This window comes from Poeciliopsis prolifica, unplaced genomic scaffold (assembly GCF_027474105.1).
Source record: "Poeciliopsis prolifica strain line A6 unplaced genomic scaffold, Auburn_PproV2 SCAFFOLD005, whole genome shotgun sequence".
In the NCBI taxonomy this organism is placed as follows: domain Eukaryota; kingdom Metazoa; phylum Chordata; class Actinopteri; order Cyprinodontiformes; family Poeciliidae; genus Poeciliopsis; species Poeciliopsis prolifica.
This window is the reverse complement of record NW_026562380.1, coordinates 13,108,334-13,131,651: the sequence shown is the minus strand read 5'-3', so window position 1 is coordinate 13,131,651 and position 23,318 is coordinate 13,108,334. Positions and strand designations below refer to the sequence as shown.

At 39.0% G+C, this 23,318-nt stretch overlaps 1 protein-coding gene across 5 annotated transcripts in view; it reads right to left on the bottom strand.

Annotated features, from left to right (window-relative positions):
• ctbp2a (C-terminal binding protein 2a) overlaps window positions 1-23,318 on the bottom strand; it is a 65,748-nt gene that overhangs the window by 7,149 nt on the left and 35,281 nt on the right. For 4 of the 5 annotated variants that reach the window (XM_055029491.1, XM_055029493.1, XM_055029489.1 and 1 more), the window contains 2 exons: window positions 4,132-4,286; window positions 47-191 (listed from right to left, as the gene is read on the bottom strand). In XM_055029491.1, coding sequence (XP_054885466.1) covers window positions 47-191; window positions 4,132-4,286 — 300 coding nt within the window. Of the gene's footprint in view, window positions 1-46; window positions 192-4,131; window positions 4,287-16,762; window positions 18,032-23,318 lie in introns of those variants that run through there. The other variant, XM_055029492.1, reaches the window with a different exon arrangement.

The following is a 23,318-nucleotide window of genomic DNA, read 5'->3' as shown; positions in this document are numbered from 1 at the left end:
CGATCTGCTCGCCGGTGACCGGCCTCTTTGTGCTCCACAGTCTCACCGAGCTCCCCGGCGGCCTTGATGTCGATGTTGTCGTAGCCGCTGCCGATGCGTATGATGATGCGCAGCGCCTTGAACTTCTCCAGGTCCTCTCTGGTCAGGGTGATGGTGTGGTACATCATGGCCCCCACGGCCTCATTCAGCACCTGCGGGAACCGCCGTCGTTTTTATCATCCATTTAAATCACACTCCTGTTATCGCTCCAACTCCTGATATTCAGCAGTGAGCGGCTTGTTGCAGCCACCATGAATAAAAGTGCTTTCACCACCTTCCTTTATTTATTTATATATTTATTTTTTCTTCTGGACCCGTGTTTATGTTCGTCATCTTTCATCTAAATGCAAATGGACTGTTTATGTGTGCTCTAAAACACAAGCAGTTGTCTGTGTGTTTACTGTATAATGAGCGCATGCAAAAGCTGCTTTTTGTCACAATCCATTAAATTCAGACTGTATGCAAACAAGGTCAGAACGGGTGCAGGCCGGACAATAAAGTAGACTGACAGCTGCTGAGAAGCGCAGCGAGCATTAAGAAGTTGCCACGGCAAAGCCAAGGCCATTAAACAACTGGATTCAAATTCACGACCCAGTAACAGAATTGACTCACCTGAGCCAGATTAGCATAGCCAACACATTTTATTGGAGTTAGAAATAACGGGAGCTGGTTGCTAAAGCTCAAGGTTGAAGCTCTCCTTGCGCATTAATGTCATTACGTGTGTGCAACAGGAGCGCCGTAGGCTCGGATGGAAGACGACAGCGAATCATTGTAACCTGTTAAGCAGTGGGAAAACTGAGAAAATGGAGTTTAGATTTCACTAATGAGTGAAAAAAAAATCCTGCAATTCTGCAATTGGACTTGGTGAACAAAACACAAAACCTTAAACTTATCGAAGGCCCACGTCAGAACCACAAAGAAGCTTTCAGTATGAAGGGATTTTTTTTTTTTTTTGACGTTTTGGTAGAGACACGACACGTAGTAAACTAAGTAAAGCTAAGAAAGCAAAGAGACAAAAGGACAATAATTAGTCAGCATCCAGAGCCACTCTATTAGCCTTAAACTGAGCCAGACTTTTTTCCATAAATACTTTGTTAACTGCTTCCAGCGCCAAAATCATTACAAGATGTCGACGTTATCTCTTGCACACAGAAACGAGTGAGTTTTTTGTTTTATTCAGCACCTGTCATGAATTCAATTAAGCTGATGTTTTTATATGAATCCTGTTTACACAACAGACAATCTGGCTAAAAAGGTCAGATGTTATCACTTTTCACAAGGCACAGAGGTAGAGATATAGAAATCATAAATGTAAACAAAGAATTGTCATTAGTTATCTTAGAGATAATATATTGGCATGACAACACAGGACCTTTGCTTTATGTAGAGCTGCCCACAGAGACTGACATTGTTTTCATGCTAGCTATGCTAATTATGTTAACTGTTAATGTAAGATGATGTAAAAATATCACATGTTGAACTCAATTTTGTCTGTATTTTAAAAGAGTAAAACCCTTATTTACCACAGCAGTTATGCATGCGGAGGAATATCACATCTACAAATACATATGATTGTTCACAGCAGGAAGGCAAGAAGAAGTATTTTGAAATCTTTTCTTACACTAATTATTATTATAAACACGGAGTTTTTACATGCCACATCATTCTTACAGACACAGTTCTGAACGTACAATTTGCATTGGTGCATTTCATTCTTTGAGTGTTTTCTAAATGCCTTTTTTAAATGACACAGGGCTACTTTTCAATGAAAAAGACACTTGGCTTATTTCTGTTTTCTTAGGAAGACTCAAACATGCTGAACTGATGACAGAGTGACTTGATTCTGTCATGTCTGGAGTTTGCAGTTGCTCATTTCATGCTCGTCAATGAAGCGAGTCTGCACTTTTGAGATTACTAAGCGGTGAGAGCTGTTAAACTAAAGGCAGCGTTAAATCAACAGTGGAGTGGAAAGCTAAGCCTCATCAGGGCAAAACTTAAGATCAAATAGCTGTAAAACATTATTAATTCATAATATATTCTTTGACAGACTTTTACTTACTCTCAAACTCTCCAGAAACCTTTTTCAGTACACCCACAAGCATGTTTTAAGTGTTGTAATTAGCACTAAAACAACATTAAGCAGCTGCTGTCAAATCAAAACCAGAACCACTTGAAAAGTGTGCCACTTTGATTTCGTTCTGAAATTCTAAGGGCTGCTTTTGCCTTTTCAAGGACAAGACTGCTTCACCCATCGAGTGCAAGTGCTCTCTCATAGATTTCTCTTTTTTTAACTCAGCTGGAATCACAAAACGCTCACCAGACTCCACAGGCTTACAAGCTCAACTTTGAGGATATCAATTAATCTTTCTTCACCATGCAAGTGAAGAGTCTGCTAAGAAAAATACAAGCCACTCGCAAGAGCAAGTTTGCAAAGAAAAAAAAATGCACATGTTATTATTACTATTTATTTATTTTCACATAACCGGACTGTAATTAATTTAATATTTTTTGTAATCTGAGCCAAGCAAATTGGGATTAATTGGAAAATAGTGAAACTGTACTCAAATGTATCAAATCTAACAAATTTTAGCTGAACTGAGTCAAACTGAACTGACTCAGCACATTACATTTACTATGTAATTTATTTGAATGCAATATGACATAATATAAGATAAAAAGCAAACAATTCAACAAACATACTTTGTAAAACTTAATTTATTCTAGTGACTCAATTCACTAAGTCAAACATGTCATATAGATTTTTTTTTAACAACTCATCAAGTTTTTACTTCTTTTAATATTCTCAAAGTCAATGAAAGCACAATATTTAAGATTAGAAAATGGCGCTAAACCAAAAAAAAAAAAGTTTTTTAAATAAACAAATGTGGGCTTAATATGTACATATTGGTTGCTATTTTCCTAAGGTACTTTTAGTCTGATAAACAAACCTCATCTGAACATATATTCTAATGTTTTGGACTGGAAATTTGAAAAAAAGAAAAAAAAACTTATAATGTAACAGAAATGTATGTGAACAAACAAAACCATAAATGAATCCATTTGTTACCCTTCTGTTTCTTTTTTGTTTTGTTTTAATCAATCAGTCTCCTTATGTCTGATTCCTTCATCGCTACGTCTGAAAACTTCAAGGAAGTCTTGTTACAAAAACACAACAAAACAAAGCGACGCTTCAGTTTTCCCACAGAGAGTTGGTGAAGTTGTTCATGTGTAATTCGGAGTGTGTGTGTGTGTGTGTCCATGCGCATGTGTTGCCACGCGTGTGTGTGTGTGTGCATATTTGCAGCCCCTCTGTATCCTCTGCTGTGTCGTTATCGTTGTGGGACTGCAGCCAACACTGATGCTTCCAGATGGGCCCTCTGTTTGTGTAACATAATCACGCTGAGAGCATTTCGCTGCACACAGATTACTATTACCAACAAAAAGATTTACTTTGGATCTCATCAACTCAAACTGTAAAATTAAAACACACGAATGTTCAAGAAAACCACTTCCATGTAGGCAGAACAGCGGAGATGGTTTTAACGTCCTTTTCTCCTCCGATCCCTTAAAAAGCTCTTTTTGAGTTTGGATTGTAAACTTGCCGCTCATCGGCTCCGGCGTACAGACAGTAAAGTAAGACAAACGTTTCACCCACTCTGGCTGAGAACAATTACACTGCATTTCTATTAGCAGCCTCCTCCTCCTCCTCCCACTCCTCCATATTTAACAAAGCTGCACTTCAGCCCCCAGTGGGATTAGCGTCAGTGATGAAACCATTATGGCTGTACTGGGAGATTGGAACGAGCCAGTGGGCTGAAATATCATTAAAACATTACAGAGGGGGAGGCTTGGAAGGAGGACAAAGATTTTTCTTCTTCGACGAGCAGAAAGCAAAACAATATTAGAAACAGAAGTTCAGTATTACACCGGTTTGTGCGCCTTTTTTTCTTTTCATTATTGAAACGTTTAGTGATTCTTATTTTTTTTCCTAGGCTAATGTGAAAAATCTCACGTTTCATCTCTGGAAGAAGCTAAAAGGCAACAGCATCCAAGAGGAATCGGTGATTATATCGACTAAGAACTAAACGATACCTTTTCATGTATCTCCTGCGTTGACTGGGCATCACAGAAAGCCACGGTGGCCAGGTCTTTGAGGATGGGCATCTCCACGGTGCAGTCGCGCCCATCCAGCAGCGCCACCAGGGGGCGCGGGTGCATAGGCCCATTCATAATCTGGGGCCGGATACCTGCGGAGAAGCAGAGAAAACAGGCGGTCAATTATTTACATCTGGCACAAACGCAGACAAGACAGGAGCCGCATCCAGGAAGTGTTGACGACAGATCCTGTTTTTTTTTTTGGCTTCGGATCGATTTCCACAAAACTTGACCTCTCTTCTTCTCTCAAGCCACTGTCATCATCGTCTCCTCTACCTGTCGCCGCAGGTCGATATCTCAGACACACATGTTCACATCCATGATACGACCACCCCATGACTTGCTGTTTTCCCAAACTGTTACCAGGCAACAGGTCCTTTCACCTCATGAGGTCATCACCTCCATTATCCTATCACTTCACAGGAGCCAGGGCAGGTCGTTACTGTGTATTTTTAGATGGTGGGTGTACAGTGTAGATTATTTGCAGTCATTCTGATGCTGGAATAAAAATGAGCAGTTTGGACGTTTCTCCATTAATAAAACCCCTGCTACGTTCAATCAATAAAAGTCTCAAGTCGGTTTTACAGGAGCTAAAATATAATCACACTGTGTGCGCCCAAATGCTGATGAAAGAGGAAAAAAGAGGGAGAAGAAGAAGAAAAAAAAAAGAGAGATGGGAGGTGGGGGGGTCCAAACACATCCACTCTCTGGCTCCCTGCTGCCTGTTGTCATGGTGATTAGAGGATTTGGGCAGGATTATGAAATATTTTATTTAGTGGCATCTGCGCTGCTGGAGAGGACATCCAAGCCTGCTCGCATCGTGACTGCGCCTCCAACTCCTCCGGTTTAGGAGAGAAGAGGAAAGCTTTTTCTGACCTCTATGGCTGAAATGTCCAAGCATACGTACAGGAAGTAGTACATGTGCCTGACAAATTAACACACCATGCTAAACTTAGGAGAAAAAAGGCGGGTTCTTGCATGCTGCTGAGGACGTTTAATTGTTGGTTACTTTTCTGATACTTTAAAAGTAACCATTTTTGTTGTTTTACTGATCTTTCATTTGGTATTTATTTAGAAAATAGTATTAACATACAGCTATGGAAATAATTAAGAGACCACTTAAAATGATCAGTTTCTCTGATTTTACTTTTCATTGGTATGTGTTTGACTAAAATGAACATTGTTCTTTTATTCTATGAACTATTGACAACATGTCTCCAAAATTTGAAGCAAAAATGTTATGTGCAGAAAATGAGAAATTGTCACAGCAATGAAAAAGGTGCAGTGCTTCCATACCTCAAATGATTCAAAGAAAACAAGTTTATATTAATTTAGAAACAACAATACTAACGTTTTAATTCAGGAAAAGTTCATAAATCAGTATTTGGTGGAACAACCATCATGTTTTTATGAGTTTTGCACAGTGGGCCTGAGCTGTATGTCCATTTGCATCAACAACCATTTACTTATTTCTGTGTTGCCATGCCAAACATTTAAAGCCTCTCATTTTATCACCACTGCATACAAAATATACTTTGTGAAGCAATACTTAACACCTGAAATCAAAGAACAATGCTGGGGTATGAGTTGGATTTTAAGGGAAAAAGATAAATGCTAAATCTCATATGTTTGGACACCTGTGCGTTGCACCGCTGCATTTAAAAAACATGCACTGCATTTTGGAGAATCGATATACCCCAGCCGCTTCCCCCAGTAAATAAATGAATGAACAACTAAAACCCTCTGGCAAGCAAAATGAGGCCGTTCCCCTGTTCAAGAGTGAACTGAAATCAGAGGATCAATTTATATTAAAAAAAACAGAGCTTAGTAGGTTGACATTAATATCATTGCTCTGACAAATGACTGGAATTATTATTAGCTTCATTCATTTGATTAATGCCTCCGCTTCTTGTTCTTCTTCAATAGTCGAGGACAAACTGACCAAAAAAAGCAGGACTGACGGGGGAAGAGAGGAGTTCACCACTCTGAAACCGATGAAAGATTGCTAAAGGAGTGAACATGTGATGACTGACGATGGATTTGCACAAATTTATCTCTGCGATAGAAAATGAACTGTCAGGCTGTGCCAGGACAGATTGTAAAACATCATTGGTGACGCCTCCAGTTAATTTTTACACATCGGTTTTCCCACCGTAAGAATTACGTGCGGCAGCTGCGTGGCATGCAGCATCTGTGTCAGAAAAAGAGTGAAGTGGGCAGTCAGCAGTCAAGCAGGGTTTAATAAAACAAACTTTAAAGCTGCACAAAGGCAAAGCATCCCCTGTTGCCTCGTCGCCTTTGATTCTGTCATAATCTGCCTCTTGTGGGTTTCCAACTTCAGAAGAGGTGCAACAGAGCTGTTTGATTTTGGAAAATCTTACTGTAAAGTCCCAAACAAGGATCGTTCAGACTCACAAAGCAGCTTGAAACTCCGTGTCAGACTGGCAGAGGGTGAACAGAAAGCAATTACCTTTACTAGCTTTGTCCTTTTGATTCACTGCTGAGGTTTTATGAGAAATACAAGAGATTCACAAAGTGCCACAGGAGTGAGGCAACAATATTCAGAGATGTTCAAAAACAGTCCTCAGTTTTCAGATTCGTTGGTGTCTCTGCTCTGCGTAAAACAGCTATGATGAAGTACAGCAGTGTCTTCCTCGATTTAGTGGAACACTGGAATGTTGTGGTTTTTATGTAGTGCTTCTTCCATTCATAAAGATCCAGATGGAGTTGTACATTTCAAAATGTATTGATGCTGTCAAACCAGAAGTTTTACACTTCATTCTTTTCTAATTCTTGCAACTATGTCGGAGAAAACGTTCCATTCGGTGAAGTAATAAACAAACTTTCAGGACTGAAAACAAGCCGGCACAGCAGGTGACACAGTTTTTATGTTTTCACATCATCAGGATATTTAATTGCACCACATAAATACTGTGGCTTTAGATTTTAAATGTCAGAACTCCAAAGAATTATTAATGTGTGAAGTGTACTCTCTATGACAGTGCAGATCTCTACATTGGTAAATTGGCTCTTTGGAAATCCTTAACCAATTTGAAAATATGTTCAGTTCCTCAAGGCCAGCTAATAGAGACAGAGGAGATTATGTTACAAACACAGAGAGGTTGAACAACTCTGAATATTGAACTGCAAGGCATCTGTAACATATAGAAAGATTTTTCTTTGTGTCAAAGTTAAGACATTTGGAGTAAAGCAGCTGATTTGGTTGTGGTAAGTTGAACGTAACATTATTTTGATGCGTGCGGCTGGAGGAACCACAGCATGAAAGCAAAGCCAAGTCCCTCCTCAGAGACCTGCTGCTCCAGAGCAGGAGTAAAATTTAAACTAACCAAGGAAACAACTCATCAGCAATTATTTTCAATTTATTGTTGAGGAAGGTTTAGATAACTTAATATTAAATAAATAAAATAAAAAAAACCAACAAAACAGATTGTTTTAAAATCCAAAATAAATGCTTATCTTTAACCTTTAACTCTCAGACAAAAACATCTTGGATGAATGGAAAATAATTTTAAATAAAATTGATCAATTGAATGAATAACTGTAGGACTGGCTGAGAATATACATACAGCATATGATTTCATCCCGTAATTAAATATGCATGTGAATTAGTTGAAGGCCAGAGACAAATGTTGCTCTGATTCAAAGCACCTATACAGTAAATCAGTCTTCATGGCAGACAAATAATCTGTACTCAGCTGAATATCTGCTAATACAACGTTTTTACAAAAACCTAAAATATTTTCAAGTTATTTTCCTCTAAGCCAGTGCTTCTCAATTATTTTCCGTTACGCCCCCCATATCAAGAAGAAAACTATTGCGCCCCCCACTCCCCACCGTGACTATCCATGTCTACTGCAGGCAGTATCAGCTCCTCTGCTATGGTGTGGGGCTTTTTGCACTGCGCAATTTGGTACGCCACCTTATATGATGCTAGCAGCGCTCGATGGTTTACTGAAGTAGCCTTCACAAAGCGGATGACTGTTGGCAATATTCAGCACGTTTTCGCTGAAAAAACTCTAGCGGCTTACCGCCGTGATTGGGATGTAACGTATTTAAGTGACGCGCTAATTTATTTGGCTTCATGCTGTCCGCTGCGAACATTTAGACACAGCAAACACACCGGTCTTTCCTCTTCTCCAACTGTAGTCACAGTGAAGCCAAGCGCTAAATACGCTTCGTCGTATTTCCTCTTCTTAGCTTTCGGTTGACTTTCTGTTGTCTCATTATCTTTGTCTCTCTCCGCTTTTCTTTTCATCCCTGTGAAAAACTTTTTCATGTTGGGGGTTGTTGAATAACGGAGGCCATAGACAGAACGCAGTCGGAGCTTTTTGTTGACTTAACACTGCTAACCAAGGCAAACCTGTTGTCTTGTAAGTCGTAAAATGTTGCACTGTCGCAAACGTGACAGAAGTAACAATGAGAGCGCCACTGCCGCCCACTGTGCGCAGTTACACTTTATACTAGTACAGCCAAAAAAAAGCCTGTTCCCCAGGATCACACGCGCCCCCCCAGGTATCGCACCGCGCCCCCCAAAGGGGCCCGCCCCAATTTGAGAAAGCACTGCTCTAAGCTAATATGACTGAGCAGTGCAGCTAATTCAATATTGAGTAAACAGACATTTAAACAATCTCGTCAAAGCATTTGCCAAAAGGATTGGAAATGAAAAATGTCCCTTCATCTGCTCCTCCTCTGAATGTCACAGACGCAGACACACACCTCGAGCCTGGAAATGACAGGAGGAATGCCCACTTCAAATAGGGCGGCTTTGCTTCTTTTTATTATTATTATTATTATTATTATTATTATTATTATTATGTGTAATTTGTAACAAATAGGCTATGCAGATATATTTGCATGTGTGCGTGCCTGCGCTGGGCTTTGTGCTGTTTTTGTGTGCGATTCACATCATGCACATGTGGCCTGTATTGGTGTGAGTCAGGCACATTGTGCTGCTTTTAAACAGTTGTCATCATGCAGATATGTGAAAAAAAAAATAAAAATAGTGACAGTCTGTAAATTACGGTAATATCGCTGGTTGAAATCGTAAGTTTGTGTATGTGCCTGTTTGATGTGTTTGAGTGTGCGTGTGCGTGTGGGTGTGTGTGTGTGTACTAGTACAGCAGGTGTAAGGACCAAACTGCAGCCTCGCCGAACACACCTGTAGCTCCCCGGCTCCCCCCGTGTCTCATCATTACACCCCTGCAGAGTTCTTATCAGACTCCCGACGACAGCCGCACAAAAGCAACGTTGTGAGAAAAAAGAAACTGACACCCTGAGGTGGCAAGTCGGAATCAGATGCTTTTAATCCCTAAATGAATGAGAAGGAAGCAGTTGGTGGAATAAATGCTGCTTTAGTTGAAGGGACTGGGTCAAGAAGCTGCAGATTAATTATTTCCTGGTGACTAATTGGCTGACTGCAGCCTAATAAGGCAGAACGTGGTGCTGAATTTAAGACACAAATAACCTGCAGATAATTAACACTCAACAAGGTTGTTAATGTGGGTCTAAATGACTCTGATACCCAACTAGTAATTAGAACAAACTTACTTGTAATACACCGAGAGAACTGAGACTTGGCTCTAGTTATAGATCAACAACAACAACAAAAAAAAAACTCCAGAGATTTTTCTGAATTCTTAAAGCAAACTGCTTTTAATCTGCACTCTCTCAAAAACATAAAAAAATAAAATATGTCAGCAGTTCACGCAATGCCACTCTGCAAAATGTGGTTTGAAAGGAAAATGAACCACGGCTGTCAAATGTTATCACAGATAAAAAAAAAAAGAAAGAAAAAAGGTCTGTCATGCAACTCTGTTCAATCCTCTCTGGAAGTGTTAAACTTCCAGAGCTAATAATGACCCCATCAGTGAATATCAATACAAATACAGCTGTCCTGTGAACACTTCAGAAATACTTTTTGGAGAATGCTAATAAACAACTAAGTTCACAAATACCGAGAAATTAAATCCAAGTAGTATCGATATTTGCAAGATTATACGTTGTTATTTCATAGACTTTTGTGTTGAAAATAGTAGCATTAATGATATGATAGAGAACTGGTCACAGAGCACTACTATGAACTATGAATAATCATATATCAGAAACAAAATTATTCCTTGCTTAGACATAGTAACACGGGTTACTATGCTGGCTTTTAATGATAACACGTTGGATAGCACTATCCTTATCCATGTGTCCTTGAATGATCTTCCTCCAGAGGAAAACAGTGAATAATGCCTTTTATAACCAGTTCTTAGTTCTTCTGACCAAAGCAATCTACTCTGACATAGACTAGACCAGAAGATTTTATGTTTTTTTACCGTTGCTGTGCTCTTAATTTTTTCTGCTCAGAAATGGAGATGTTCTAAAGGAAATAAATTAATCTTCTGATATGTAGAATGAGAGACACTTTCAAGGAAAGCTGTGTTGCATGTTTATTCATTTGTGCTTAGAAGCAGACAACACATTGGAAGCAACACTGATAATGAACCCATTTTAGAGTGCTTTTAATAACGTTCTAATTGAAATATCGATCTGTTGTCAGAAAGAATATTATAGCATTCTTAATGATAATAATAAGAATAATAAGAATACAGCTGTTGGTGATGCAGATATAAAACACCTTAGATTAACATGAGCTTTTACTCAGAGATGGAAATGTCTTAAAGGTAAAGTTTAACTGTAATTTGTAAAACAATGCTACGGTTTGTTTTGGGTTTTCTAAAGCTTTCAGACATCATAAAGACTAAATTAAATAATCTACAAACCTAACAATATCCATAGACAACTTGTCACCAAAAATGTTTTAAAAAGCCAGGTCATTAATCTTCAACTCAATTCAAGTTATCCATGTAGCGCCACTTTATAGCAAATGGTGTATCAAGGAAATTTACAAGGCAAATAGATCCAATAGATATACAGAAATAAAAAACAATTCAATCCAGTCATCTAGACAGATTTAAATCCAGCTGCATGCATTGTAATGTAAATCCTGGTTATAATACAAGCAAATCTAACTCACTTTAGAAAAAAAGAAGAGTGCTTGACTTTGACTAAGTCCATGGTTTCCTTTAGAACTCCATATTGCATGTATGATTCACACGTTGATGGTGGTCGCTACATTGTAGCCACAGCTGCCCTTAGGCTAACCACCAGCAGGCAAGACAGAAACATATTTGCATCTCAACAGCAGCTTTGAACCATTAATTCAACTTAAAAGAGCCTAGATGACTTTACATTTTCTATGTCCAAACCCTGCCTGTTTGATGGGATCAAGTCCAAGGCAGCATGAACCTGTAAGAAGCAGAGCTAGTTCTACCCAATCACAAAGCTCCATCCTGAACCAGACTCTCACCCTGAAGCATGGAAGAAAAACACCAGCGACATTATTCAACAGTTATATAAACTTGAGGAGGCAGCAAAAACAACAGAATTAAAGATGGTTTGTGTTGGGCTGGAAAATACTTTGGCTGCTTGTCTTTGGGATTAAAATGTAAAGTGGCTATGCCAATGTCCTGTTTTGTAATTGAAGTATTTATTACAGCTCAACAGCCAGCATTGTCTCTCAGCAAGAAAGAAATCAACAAATAAGCCAACGGGCCGAGTAAGTAAATCTAACTGTGACAATAGATTTTATTTTTTCCTAATCCAGTGATGGTCACAAGTCCTTGCATCCTTCAAGAAAAGCTTTGTTGAACTAAACTTGATGGTATCGTTAGCCAACACTAATCATAAACTGCACCATTTGTCAGGAAGTATGGAAACCTTTGGCAGAGCTGGCCACAGTATACGCGCCACCACAAATGGATTACAGATGTTCCGAAGTAAAAAGCCTTTTTGGATCCTGATAGCGCAAATAGTTGTTTTAAACTTGAAGAAAGAGAAACGGAGAACTCAGGAAACACGTCACTCTTTTGTGAATACAATTTAATGTCTGATTCTGTTATTTGGCCCTGTCCGCGTAGGAAAATTAGCTCAGATAGCTCCGCAGCCAGACGCTGTGAGTCAGAGGTTTCACTCGAGAGCGAGAGGGATCATTTCCTTAAACAGAAAGAAAAAATGACAAAAGATTATACAATCTCCTTCCAACCTGTTTCTTTCTAAGCAGTTAGAAACCAGTGTTTACAATGGCATTTAAAAACATCAAACTACGTCAGAAATCCTTTTTTTTTTTTTTTTTTTTCTCCTTTCAGGCTCTATTTTCTGACAAATCGAGCAGCCTGGATTTGCGGTCTCACGGATCTCCGACACGCTTTCGCTGCTTTACAAAGACAATTTTATTTGGAAGTTAATGTGCTCCCTTCAGATTTATTTGTGGCTTGCTATTTGCGAGGATGTCACACACTTTGAAATGTAAATGTTCCACTCCGGGACCACAGACTTGCATCAACTTACCTTCCCTATTATAATTTCACGAATATTTTCACCGTGTGAGCTTTCTGTCTCAGATTTCCATTAATAGCCTATTGAAACAGTTTATTCTCCTCACCTGCAGAGGAGTCAGACACTCAGACCCTCTCTTACGTCATTTTTTAAATTACAGAGGGCCACTTTGGCCAAACACTCAACACCCACTAACTCATGGATCTCTTTCCCATCTCTGTCCCCAGCAGCCACATAAACTCGTCAGACCTGCGCAATACATGCCATCAGTAGGTGTTTTGGTGGAGCACATAAAACTGCTAAAACAAAAGGAAGTGAGGAGTACTTTCCATGGCGCGATGATGTCAGGGACGGAGTTCACAGTAAGCTTGAAAAAAGAAAAAAGACTTGGCAAGTGGTGCTGGACAAAAACGGTCTTAGTGGGCTTTGGACCAACAGCTGGTTCTGGTTACGTAGTAACTCCCAAGCTGGCGGGCCTTGGAGATGAGTGAAATGAGGGAGTGGAAGTACTAACCCCCCAGTGGGTTTTCTTTTGTGGCAAGTGCAGCAGGAAGCAAAGCACAACCTTGATCGTAATTACATCAAACCTTGTCCCTGCAGGCCACTCAACCTCTGAACCCAAACGTAGTGCGAGCTATGAGGAGTGGAAGTGCCATGGCCATTGTTTCAGCAAACAAAAACTTGATTAGGCCCTAATTTTAGCTACAGTTTGCGTACTAACAATAATGATATGGATCGGCAGGGGGTTTATAGTGGCATAATGCTAAAATGACCCAACGGTTTATTCAGTGTAAAGGTTTGTGGCAACGTAAGTGAGACTGTGAAGGTGAGAGCCTTGAACCTGAGAGATTAGAAACTCATATTTTGAAGGACAAAAGGAAGCCATTCTTGAAATGGCCTTAGGTGACAAGAGTTAGCTCATAGAAACAGCTTGTAGGGCTAGTCAGTATCAGTCTTTGACAACAGCACTGAAACTGCAGTCATCCGTGTGCGAGCGTGTTGGCTGCTCGGAGGAAACTGAGAGCGGGAAGAAAAACATGCAGATAATTTGTAAGCGAGAACATCGCAACAGCCAGGGAAGTTCTTTAAAATGAACACATTCAAGATATAACACTATATTATTAAATGATGCTCTATTTGGAAGCAAACATAAGATAAAATTAGACACTTTAGCTTGTTTATGCAAACATAAACATTTAGTTCTAAAAGTAAGGGCCTGGTGACTGCTGTGTGCCCATTGAGTCTAGGGTGCCATGTCTATAAACGTCTTTCTCTGTGAATATTTGCTTTTGATAATGTTTCCCTTTGTATGAACATGCCTAAATGTCATTCTCTTTTCTTAATCTTGATGATTTGAACTGAAGGCGTGCTTCAGATTCATAAAAACAGCATTATTTGGTTGTTGGCAAAGGATTTGAGTTATACTGTAAAAAGGGGGAGCGAAGTAAAATATCATTCTTAATTACAGAACAACGTTAATTTTACGTAATCTCAGGGCCCTAAGAAGAAGCAAAGTTAACGTCTCTCACTTAGACTTGCCTAAACTGATCCAAGCTGAGCGGGATAATCCACTAAAAAGCTGTTTATAACATACAAAATTGTTCTTCTTTTGTAAAAATTCACAATGGGGGAAACGTAATGTCTGCTTTTTTCCTTTTTTTATTATTAATAGGGATTGATTGCCAAATCTATCACACCCATTCTTAGTCTTGTTTTGTTGTTGCAACTCAGTTGAAACAACAAGGCCATATCGGTGTTGGAGACATCATTCTTTTTTGCTCTTCAAGTTCGTCCACTTTCACACTGAGTGGCAAAAAAACAAACAAACAAACAAACAAAAAAAATAACAGCATGGTTACACTCTCTTGCTGTCCATGCATGTTAATAAAAATCAGGGCCCTGCATTTTTGTGCGTGTTTACGATCCCTTAGGCGGTAGAAAAAGAGGGGAGGTGTAATCTTTTCTTTGGCAGAGTTGCCTTCGCTGGCTCCCAGGCAGACCCTTTCAGCGCCCAGCTACACTGCCGCCAACCCCAGCCTGTCTCTTGTTCCACTTATGTGGACACACAAAGACATTGTTTGTCCTTCCCCTCCGCCTGCCCACCCCCTTTTAAAGTTATCACCATCCAAATGGTCCAACAGAGGGGTGAGGAAGGGAAAGGGAGAGAGGAGGGCAGGGTGGGATCACATGTAAAAGTAGAAGAGAGTAAAAAAGGAAGGAAAGGGGGGGAGGATATATGCTGACGCAAAGATATCACAGATGGTGTCAGTGCTAGCTGAGGAAGAAAGACAAGCGCCTCTCCTCCTTAGAAGCAGCAAGGCCAGGGTTTGGGACAAAGGCAGCTGTCGGCACTGACAAGCAGCAGACGGTGGACATCATCTTTACTTCACACGCACGCGCAGGAACAATTACGTCCAAGATCTGTTAACAGCGACAGAGGCACAAAAATATCCAGGAAATATGCAAAACTGCTTTTATGTAGCATGCTTTGTTTTAGAATTACAGAAAACTTTCTGCAGGATGCACAATACCCCAAACCGAAGTCCAGTGGTTACAATTCCCCCGCTGACCCCCAAGAGCACGCCGTCCAACTTGCGAGCACAGTTGTGAAAGTGGATATAGGCATACTGAGACACGCCTGTGTGCTTTCATTAATTCATTCATGCAACAAGAAAACCTCAATTGTTTCTTACATTTAAATTTTAAAATATCCAGATATTTCATATTTTTTATTACAAAAAGCTTTGATCTTTCATACCTCTGTCTCGAAATCAGATGTCAAGATGCATCAGTGGTAACATTCTTATTTTTTTCTCTTATTGTGGTAAAGTCTCTGTGTAGTTTAAAAATAATGTTTGATTCAGATAGCTCCTGATCAAAGGGTAACTAGTAATTCAGACACTTAAATACAAAACAGTTATGACAATGTAGATATATTAATAAGTGATGCTACATCACTGACTATTGAGGCTTTGGTACATTTTGACCTCTCACCACTTCTATAGGCTTTGGTTGAGCTTTTTAAACAATTCAAATATGAAAACATGGAGTTATTTCAGTAATATTCTATCACTGCTACTACTTATCGCTTTTATACTGTTTAACAGATGAAATGTTTGTCCAAACAGTGTTTCTCTAAAGGTATAAATGGGAGAGCTTTCAAACAGCTTGCGCTCTTGGAAGGCAAACTACATTCCCTCACTTTCAGCTATTAACGTTATCTAAACTTTCAATGAGTCACTAAATGTTGGACTACTTCCAAATTCAGCTATTTTAAAAACATGTATATTTTATCAACAGGTTTTATGGTTTTTATGAAATTCCAGATAGTTAGAGATTTTCTAGCATCAGCATATACTGTATGCTAAAATGCTAATATCTCCACAATAGTTGTTCCTGACACAATAACTACAATTGGCAATGGCAATTAACATTTGCCAGATTATCATTTTCACTAATGCCAGCATAGTGAAAATGATGGCTTTAGTTAAAATCATGACTGATTTTAACAAGGCAGATTGTGCTACCTAATCTTAGCTAACATATCTCCTTCAGTTGAGCAGATTAATGTAAAATCAGCTCCAGCTTGGCTTTAATTCATTATTTAGTGTAGTATTCTCACCCCCTCAGGAGGACAAACCCCCAGGCTGGGAATTGTAGCTTTATACTTTGTGTCACCTGCAATGAAATCTCTATTCTGTCTTAAAACACTGAAAGTGAGAAAAGAAACATTCTAATGCAACATTTCTTGTTCTAAATGTGATTCCACTACGTTTATTTTTTATTATTATTTATTTAAAGCATCAACATTTTATGCCCCTGGCCGACAGGCAGATTTTACAAAACAAAGTGCAAGCATAACATGAAGCCCTTACACTCAAGAGCTACTCATACGCCAAATCATGTGCGACCTCTGACCCTTATCTCACTCTCTTTACACTCGTGTGCAAAGCTCTGCAAAATTGCCCGTCTCACACGCACACTGATTCCACGATCCACTTCATTTGTAAAATATAAAGAGCCCTTTCATCTTAAAGCCAACTCCCTCCTCCCTGCAGACACCACAGACATTTCTTATTACCCATGATGGGTGCAGCAACACGCAGACACGCGCACGCACGCCCAGACACACACAAATATATAAGATGTGAACTGCTCCTCTTGCCTGGAAAATGCTGTCTCCACATTTTTGAAATCAGGTAGTGCACATGGCAGAAGGAAATTTAGAGGTGACGGACAGCAAGCAGATTTGGGCGTTGGTGTGTTCTCACACACTGTGCCCTGGGGTTATTCTCCTCTTTGCCTCCCTTTGCCTCCTCCTGCTCCAGCCTCCTTCTGTCCTCTGTCGCTTGTCTCGCTCCCCCGCTGCTTGTTTCCAAATCTGTCCTCCTTCGTCACCTCACCCCGAGAAGTTCCATTTCTCAGATCACTGGTAGTCTCGGTGGTGGTGGGGAGAAGAAAAATGGATGGTGGCACAAGAGGGCAGCGGGCGAGGGGGAGGGACGGAGAAGAGAGACGATGGCCACTCTCCCCGCTCTCTGCTCGTGCGGTCAAAAACGGATCCTTAAACTCTTTTAATCTCCAGAGAGGAGGAGGAAAATTAAAGGATCTCTCTTCTTCTTTTTTCTCCCTCCGGCTGGCGATCCGCACTTGTCTTTTTTTAACCCCCCCACCCCTCTTTCTCAGCTGGATCACTCGTATCCGTTTCTCTCCAGCCTCCTCTCAGTCGGCTACGTCTCTCTCCTCCTTTTTCTCTCTCTTTACAGCAGGTTCGGGCTATTCATTCAGACGTCAGGCTCGCTCCGTCAGCCTTTTGTTGGAAGTCACAGCGAGACGCAGGAGAGAGAGAGAGGAAGAGGTGGAGGGGGGCGTAAGAGGAGAAAAAAAAAGGAAAAACAAAATGATAGAAAGAAAACAATCTGCTACCACAGCTATGTGAAAGAAAAGAAAAAAGGGAGCGAGAGGTGTAGCAATCCTGGCACATGTTTCTTCTCCATTCTCTCTGACCTTCCCTTTTTGCATTACATACTTTCCTTTTTTCCCCCTCTCTCCTCCCTCACTCCCTCCCTCTTTCTTTCCCTGCCTCTATGTTTTATTATTTGTGATCTGGGCTTTAAGACTGCCCTTTCTCCCCCTTCGTCCGCCTCACACCCTCAAACTCTCCTCCAGTATCTGACGCTGCATTTCCTTTTTTTTTCTTTCCTTTTTTTTTTTAAATCCACTCCACTCTTTCCTTCTTTAAACAGGCAGAACTGGTTTTGCTGCACCTTTTTGATAGGTTTTGCTCTCATTGAGTTCAAAATACAGCACACAAATACAAGCTGAGACGGAGTGAGAATTGCTTGTGTCCTCACTAAAACTAGGAAAATAGAGCACGCCGCCCCAGTTCGAAAGTTCCTACTGTGGCTCCCCGTAGCTCAGAGAATACACTTTAAAATGTTTCATGTCAAAAACATGAAACTTTTTTTTGAGATGAAAAGAAAAAAAATGTCAGTGAACCTGTGAAACAGGTCCACTGACATTTTTTCCTAATAATGAGCTTTTGATGAAAGAAATCAGATATCCGTCCACCGCTCCTGAAGCAGCACACGGCATCTCCGCTTTTCTTCACATGAAGCAAAAACAGCGGTCTGCTTGGCAGTATTAGGATAAAAAAGTCAAGCATGGAGTGTGCAGTGACAATGTCCGAAACGTGCAGTTTTTAACCTGTGAGCAGACAGGTTCTTATACTCTTTGTGCTTATTGTGCAAAACCTGTACACCATAAACACTACTTCTAAAGTTAAAGAGTGGCAATCCTTCAAGTTGTCCTTTAATATGCACTTCAAAAATAAAACAATTAGATAATATGATGGATAGTTTCAGTGTGAAAGTAATACTATGTTTTCTTTTAAATAGAAACAGGATTATCTGCTCTTTTCTGTTTTAAATAAAATCTCTTAGATTATGTTAAATAATGATCTTGTTCTAATTTTTTCCACAAATACACTCAAACGTGGTATTTTCCTTCAAGGTCATGACATTGTGAGAATTTCATGCCTTATTGTAATAACATTCTTAATCCTAGTAGTAGTGTTGGTCTGAGTGTCCTGCTGTGCTGAACATAACCTACATATAATTCTACTGAATAATGTTGTCAGCTTTTATATGTGACAACACTCCTGCAAGTTCCAGACACAGAAGAAGTCTGTGTCAAATTGTCTAAAGGCAACAATTATTATACGAAAATCTCTCCGAGATTCCAGGATTAAAAACAAGAAGTAGAGATTAGTGTATTTACTACACCAGACTGACAGGGGAGCCCAGCACTAAGCCACTTTTCAATAAAAGGATTTTTATAAGACCACTTCAGATCAAGATTTTTTAAATGAAGAATGTTTTCTTAGCTTGAGAGTCCTACATTTCACATAATAATAATAACAATAATAATGATAATAGTAATAATAATAATAATAATAATAATAATAATAATAATAATAATAATAATAATAGTAATAGTAAAAGCTTGAAGTTCCAACTTTTGTAAATAAATACTTTAAAAAAATTCTGTCTACATTCATGTTTTATAAATTTGTCATATCAAAGTGTGTGTTTTGTTGTTTTTGGTAAAGTGGTAATGCTTTGGCCTACTGCCCTGACAAATGATGTAAAATGTTGTTACCCATCACCGCAGCATCACATGTTGCTTGAACTAAAATAGGAACTGTTGTCAGTTTTTTTTTGTAAAATCCAAATTATGGATGCCAGCCTTTTTTTTCCTTTTTGTTCATATTTCACTTGTGTAGTGCTAATAAAAATATCTAAACATGCAATTTCCTGTTAACTGGACAAATTTTATGCTTTTTCATTGTAAAATTGCCCAGAATGAAATAACTTAACAGCTTTATAAATTTATTTTTAGACCATTAGGTGAAATAGATTAAGCAGAATACACAAAGACATTCTGCTCATTTCAGTTTTACTTCATTGTTTATTGAACAGTTTTATTGTCATTATGCAAATTGTCAAACAGCACAAATGTCAGATTTGACTACAAAAACATTTTGCACCATTTAGAAGGGGACTAGTTAAAAATTATTTTAGGCTTTAGATGATACTGTACATCAAAAAGCGTAACCTCGGGTAAAGTGGAGGGCATTTCAGCTGCTTTATTGAGGAGCTTCAGCTACAGCGTGAAACCAGAGACCACTATCTGTAGTAAAGGAAAAAAAAAGATCCCATTCATAAAAGTAAGACGAGCCTCCGGTGTATTCTGTCTATCCAATCAGCCTCCTACGCTGGCCCTGAGGAGCAAACCTCTTCAACAAATTCAAAAACACAACATTAATGGAGCACAATTACAATTACAAGTGTTTTTGAATTTGTAGTTGTGCTTTGTTTAATGTTGAAGTGATTTGCACCTGAAGGCCACTGTACGTTCCTCTGAATATGGCTGAACTTTCACCACAAACATTTCTCAAACAGCCTAAGCAAACACAATGTGTCGGAGAGTAAATAAGCATGCAACAAGGTTAAAAAAAATTACTAAAATCTTATTTGCTGATAAGGTAACTGCCATAATTTTCACTTTCCTGAATGATGCCCTTTTTGGCTCAATATCATCAAAAGCACCACAAATCATCCGGATTGTGAGAAACACAATTGCATTCACAATGCCCCTCTCACCTTGAACATGCCTGACATGACTGCTGAGAAATATATATTATTTTCTTTGGGCGCAAATGAGATTCATCTACACCTCTAAATAAATCTTCCTTTCGCTTTTGTGAAAAAAAGGGGGGGGAGTATAGAGGGGAAGAGGGGCGTCTAGAAGTGTCAAGTCTCGCAGCTCGTAGATGAACAGATGCGCACAGACATGATCATTCAGCTCTGCCTCCCCTTCACTTAAGCTTAACAGCCATGAAGATTTCATTTTCACAAAGTGAATAGTTCAGGGGGGCTCCACCGCTCATGGATGGTGGGTGAGGATGAAGCGAAAGGGAGGAGATGGGCAGAGGAGGGAAGGAATAACAAACAAATTTGTACAGTTGTTTCTCCCATGAGTCAGTTCGTCTTTCGAGATTTAATTTGCTTTCATATTACCGATATTTCATATGAGATTAATGCATTTGCAAGTTTCTAGATAATAACCAATTGTCACTTTTTTCTATACTTGCAAGAAGCACACTGTTGCTTTAAAGTGGTCTGGTTTTCTCAAGCCTTGTTGATCTTCACCAACCTGCTGCTGTAAGCTTGTGAGAAATTAGGCTCCTTAATCTCATCCTTGCTCAAAGAAAACAGAAAAAAAAATCAGGCTGATTCTTAAATATTGCTGCAATATTTCAAAAACAGTGTGAAAGCTGAAGGGTTGGATCAAACCATTTGTCTTCGCTGTATTGTTTTAGATGTTAACTGTAGGGTCTACACAAATAGAAACTATTAGCTTGTTTTAAATGTGTTACTCCATAAGGAGTGGAGCAGCAGAAAGGCACATCAAATATTTGAAGATTAAGTCAATGTATCAAAGCAAAATTCACAATAAGTAAATGTTACAGGTAGAATTTTCATTATTAGAATGTTCAGTTTTACTATCTATTTTTTATGTATTAGGATTTATATTGAAATTGTTTTTTTTTTTTTTTTAAACTTCTGTGATACTTGGGTAGCTATAATTTACCGAATCACACCATGAGAAAGTACTCAGAAATCCATATACTAAGCTTCTCACATTTGCATTTACAATCTTGCACAAACTACTTTTATTTGTAGAAAGTACTAAATAGTTTCTGGCTAACCTGTAATAATCAAATCCCAAACATAAATAATTAACAAATTACTTTGAAATTCTGTTGTGAACTTTATAGTGGATTTAAATTTTGAATTGCTCAATGTGTTGCTAAGCAAGCTAAAATCACAACTTATCCCATTGTTTAATCTGCAGCTTCATACTCACTGCTACATGGATTCTTTGGTTTTAGTTTATCTTACATTCTACAAATCACTCATGCTATGTTTTTCTCCTGTTGACAAGCTTTTTAGGCCACAACCACAACTAGGAATGAATGTGCTTTTTTCTCTGGAAACATGTTTCTCACATTATCTTTTGAACTCCCCCCCCCCCCACAAAAAAAAAAAAAAAAAGAGAAAAGAAGCATTTGACATTATACAGGGAGTAGCCAACCTTAAATATCTTCTGTAAACTCATTCTCAGAAGCCATCATTCACACAACAAGGTCTAAATCCAACTCACACGTATGTGCAACATCAGACATTTTATCTGTGAGAGACAAGTTTACAAGCCACCAGTACAAATTGCAAAGACATTAATACTTTGGATGACAAATTTTAACTGAAAACTGTAAGACGCCTGTTGAGCCCAATTAATACTCAAGAAACAAAAAATCTCAATTCAAAAGGTTTCTGAGAAGAAATTATATATTATTACAAAGAGACATGAAAGAGTGCAAGAGAGTGTAAAAAACACATTCATAGATGTAGAAATCTATGAAGGTTTACATCAAAATTACTCCACATTTTGTTGTGCACACTGAATGTTTCTGAAAATGTCATATTTCTACAACTGTGTTAGAATAAAAGGTTTAACCAATAAATGTAAAGCAGCTCAAGGCTGAACTTGAACAAACACATCAGTTGGTCTCTCAGCTCTTGGTGAAGCTGCTATCTACACTTGTAGCATTGATACAGGCGCTTGTTACACGAGTAAGAAATCTGAATGCAGTTTGTCTGACCTTTCTATTTCTCACCATGACTGAACAGTGCTGACATTATAGCACAAAACAAATCCATATGTGACAGCAAATGACAGAGCTTAGCCAGCTTTTCTTCACTGTAACATGCAGTTAAAGTGCCTGAAACAAAGCAGCTGTCATCAGGTCGAGCTCTGAGCGAAACTAAGTCTTTACAGTGAGCCTGGCCATACATTGCACGATATTCAGCACCAGCTGAATATCGTACAAATACATCACAGAATTAAATAATTCACAGCTCCCAACTCATGTTCTTATAACATAGGGCCTGATGTGTGGACACAATCTGACTGCATATTGAGAAAAAATTATACATTAAAAATAAAAACAATACATTTTGAAGAAATTTGGTGGAGAGGGTTGAGATTTTTTGATTTCATGATCTTGACCCAATTATCCTCACTTAAAGCAAATTATCAAACCTCCAGGTACAACATAAATGGTTGTTATCTAGACACCAAGTCCTACTTTCCTTAGTTTGTAGATAACATGTGTTATGACAGACTTGAACAAGAAAAAGACAAAAGTTGAAAGAAGTGCAACTCTTTTTTTTTTTTTTTTGCCCATTTGCAAGGCCACAAAAAAAAAGAAAAATAATCTTCTCCAAAGTACAGAGTGACCACCAATATAACAATAACAACCTTTTACTGTCAGTCCAGATTAAGGTCAGTGTTTGACCCTCACTGCACATGTAAGATTGGAGATAACCTCATTGAATGACAGCTGACAACTCTCTGCCCCCCACATCCATGCAGCCAGCAATAGTCATCTTTCACTTGCACGACTGTTTCTCTCTCTCGTTTCTTTTATCCCTCATTCTCTGCACTCGGCTTTACACGGGGCCCTGCAAACACATAATCTGCAATATCCAGAACTAATATGTCCCAATCCCCAGCCACCATCACACAAAGCCCATGGGAAGAAGACGGCTAGTGTGTCACGCAGAGCAGAACTGACCTGAGCTGCCCTCGGGCCG